This window comes from Acanthisitta chloris, unplaced genomic scaffold (genome assembly GCF_000695815.1).
Source record: "Acanthisitta chloris isolate BGI_N310 unplaced genomic scaffold, ASM69581v1 scaffold14828, whole genome shotgun sequence".
NCBI classification, from domain to species: Eukaryota; Metazoa; Chordata; class Aves; order Passeriformes; family Acanthisittidae; genus Acanthisitta; species Acanthisitta chloris.
This window is the reverse complement of record NW_008686592.1, coordinates 18,570-22,486: the sequence shown is the minus strand read 5'-3', so window position 1 is coordinate 22,486 and position 3,917 is coordinate 18,570. Positions and strand designations below refer to the sequence as shown.

The 3,917-nt window shown below is 38.3% G+C and overlaps 1 protein-coding gene across 1 annotated transcript in view; it reads right to left on the bottom strand.

Moving 5' to 3' along the window:
- The window catches only part of LOC103807501 (fibrillin-2), a gene marked incomplete at both ends in the record, with an annotated part of 50,615 nt that overhangs the window by 29,629 nt on the left and 17,069 nt on the right, over window positions 1-3,917 (bottom strand). The window contains 2 exons of the mRNA XM_009080233.1: window positions 2,999-3,121; window positions 3,354-3,476. Coding sequence (XP_009078481.1) covers window positions 2,999-3,121; window positions 3,354-3,476 — 246 coding nt within the window. The remainder of the gene's footprint in view (window positions 1-2,998; window positions 3,122-3,353; window positions 3,477-3,917) is intronic.

Here is a 3,917-nt window from a genome sequence, read left to right as displayed (position 1 = left end):
TTAATTTAACATTTCATGTCTAGAAGGATGGAATTCAGGTAACATTGTGTTTGTGAAGTCATGACAAGCTCAAAACAGTTCTAGACACTGAGAGTTACTGATGTCAAGAGAGACAGCAGGGAAAATAGGTTCATTTTCTTAAGTACCCAGAGATGAGACTAAAATGTTTGCATGTCTTCCAAAGTCACACCATACTCTAATGTAGCCCATATACCCTTCCCAGTCTTTCACTCCAGAAAATAGCGGAAACCTTGCTTGAGTTTGCTGTCAGTATTTATTTGCCATATTCTGGTCATGACGAGGCTATGACTCCTTGAGGCAGATGCCTTCAGCCCAAGACCTCAGGCCTGTTAAGAACAATTGGAGACAAGAGACCTTGGAATAAAGGCAGAGTCTGTGATTCTCTAGCAGAATATTCACAACAAGTCCATCAGGAATTTTAGGGTTTGGTTTACTCTTTACACAAACTGTCCAGACACAGCACCATGTTCCTCTTTGCCGAGGATATTTCTGTTTCTCCAGAAAAGTAATGGAATTGAAATTCCTCCACCTTTTTTTTGCTCAGGCATGCAAGAGATAGTGCTGTTGAAGGGAACCAGAAGCTGCTGTCCTTTGACAAAAAGTTACTGGAATAATATTTAGCGTAACTTGTGCTTTCTAGAAGTAAGAAACTTCCTTTTTCCTGTTGAGGTCTACTAGCCTCTGTGTCTGTCTTTTCACCCAGATGACTACAATCTTGTAGTGAAAACTGGCTCATGTTTTACCATGTGCCAGTGACAAAAATGTCATTGCAAGTGAAGCAGGATGTTGGTACTGCAGTCCTGAGACTTTAAAGGATCACCAGCAAACTTAACCTCAGTCCTCCACTTTTTGGACTGCCTAAGTCAGTAAAGCAGACATACCCAAAGCACACGAAACCTAGACCCAGAACTAGCATAGCTGCCTTGGAATGGCAATTTTCTGTTTCAACATACCATGCAAAATCATTTAACCCTCTGGAAATTTTACAAATGAGCACTGGTGGTGAAAGAAAAAAGATTCAAAACTTAACAATGCCTATAATCATATAAAATAGTATAACTAATACATTTCTAGTTGCACAATGTGCTCCATTTCTTCAAAGGCTTCTAAAAAAACAGGCACTAAACTGCCATTTCATTCATGGATTAGGGTTTTATTTCTGTTACCTTACTCGGATATTTCATGGGAAGCAGAGGCTTTGCTTGCCCCTGTCAAAAACAAAAGCTGAATGTTCACCGAGTGATTTTTGCACTTTGTTACAGACTCATGCTGCAGACAGATAGACATATACACCCGAGGTTTGCAGCTCCACCCACAGACAGGTAAGTGGATTCCAGTTCTGTTTGAAACTGAACTCGAAACAGAAACCTAACCAAAGAGCCCATGTTTCTCCAGGGGGTAAGTTGTGGGAATCTCTTTTCTGTACACTCATTTGGAAACTAAAAATGCTTCTCACACAAGGGAGAGGAAAAGACTCTTTGTACCAGGTAGAGGAACAGCCCTAGTATTTACTCAGAATGGAAATAAGGTAAGGTAAGGGTCAAATATTTTTTCTACCACTTTCCTAGTTAACTTTTTTCTTTTAGAGGAAGCAATTATTCTCCCATTTGGAACTCTAGAGTTGCTAGATTTACCCTTGAGAAGGCTCCTTTCCATGGTGGAGGCTTCATTGAGGAAACATGGGACCCTGCCAAGAACATCATTGGCACAACTGGTCCCATATTAATGTGCCAAATTCAAGTCCCGTTTTTTATCAAAACACCACTCAGTTAGCAGTAGGATAATTCATTCTATAACCTTCAGAGATCACTTAAATTCTCTGGTCATAATTCAGGGCTTGCAGGGCAGATCATACACAGTAATCGGTTGGTGAGGATCTTAGCAGTTAAATCCTGAAAAGGAGAAGCCAAAAAGCAGGATTTCACAGCTTCATCTGAATCCACAGATGAGACAAAGTTAAAGGCTTAAGCCAGACTGCAACTGCAGAATAAATGTATTAAGGCAGAAATTGTCAGAATATTCTATGGGAGACAGAAACAAGTTTCAATGAGAATAGAGTATATAAAATCACTTCATTTTAAAAAATCTAAGCTTAAAGTTTGAGAATAAATTGATCTGGACAGCTAAAGGTCTCAAACAGGACTTGTTTCTAGTATCCAGAGAAGCCACAGAAGAATATTCATAGGCAGAAAATGGAGAAACGTGGAAAAGATAAGCAACAAAACCTTTTCTGAAGGAAATCTGTATTTTGTTAGAGAGTATTTGCTTAGAATCTATTGATTTGCCGCCACACTGTGGTATTATTGCAAAGATTTTGAAAATGCATAGAGTTCTAGCTAACAACTTGGGAGAACCTGAGTCTTCCCAAGGTAATAAAATTAAAACACTGTTTTCCAAATATAAAGTTAGCAGGCTTCCTCAGGATCACACACAGATTTGGTGACTATGGCTGAACCTTATCCTCTCTTTCAAGTACCCTCTACCTCAAAACATTACTATACTGCACTGCATACACTCAAAGCACAGGACATAACATAGGAAAGGGAAAAAGTAAAAACAATTCACTCTATGTCTGTGTAAACCAGAGAGAATTAGGTTAGCTACAGTGAAACCAGTGAAATGTGTATTTTACTTTGTCTCCAGCCAAATAGGTACCACAACCAGTTAAAATTCATTTTAGAGTTAAGTGAAACACATTAATCAGCCCAAACCAAATCTAGGGCTAAAAAATTCAATTTTTTAAATAAGAAAGTGTTGGCTGTCAGAAGAAGGGAAATGCAGATAAACATGTTTCAACAAATTTGAAGGAACCATAAACACATTAATCAGTCAACTATTTTAGCTCCATCACTGGAAAACTACCTAACAGGACATGTTGTATGAAGAAGTATTTTCCCATCTTGCTGCCCTGATTTGCATGAAAACAGTTATGTTGGCTGTGGTTTCTAAAGTAATACTTCAAGTAGCTTTTACTTACCCACACAACCCACTCCAGTAGGATTCAGCTGGAAGTCTGGAGGGCAGTTACATTCGTATCTTCCAGGGGTATTTATGCAAAGACCATTCACACAATTGATGGGATCAGCACACTCATCAATATCTAAAATAGGAAAGTTTACACTCATAAATCTCCTCAGTGGACAGAGAAGAGAAGTTATTTTACTTTTTAAGATCAAATGAGGAAGAACATTTCAAATGCAAATGAAATTTAGATGAAATTGAAGAACAGAACTACTGATAATTCAGCAGGCATTTAAGAATAACCTTTGCACAGCTGCACATTTAGGAAATCATCCTTTGTGCTGAGACATTTCTGAAAAGAAGCGATGTACCTGTGCAGTTTCCTCCAGTTCGATCTAGTTCATAGCCATCATCACAGATACAATGAAACATTCCTGGTAGGTTATTACAGGTACCAAACACACATATATTCTGGAAGGAGCATTCGTCGGTATCTGAAGGGATATATTAAGAACAGAAAGTAACATATCATTGCCATATTATTATTATAACAGTGTGTCAAACTACTAAAAGCAAATGAAGGCACATGTAGAATAATTTTTAATAAGCAACACTGTGTAATCACTTCTGGTTTAGTGTAGGGCACTTCAGCTAGGGATTTGTGAGGTATTCTCCATTAAGCTGCTTGTTATCTATTCCTGGTTTACCTAGTGTGATGTAAACACAGCAAAACTGACTTCTTGGGACTCAGAACAAAAGACAAGCCCAAAAGCCAGTAAGTTCCCTTCAGAACTTACATGAAACAGAATGAAGTGCAACACCATTAAAAGGTGTAAAAAGTCACTTTGTAGCTCACAGTCTGCAGCATTTGTGACTAAAGGCAAGAAAGATCTACAAAATGCCATCCCCTGGAAAAGAAAGTGTACTAGGAAGAA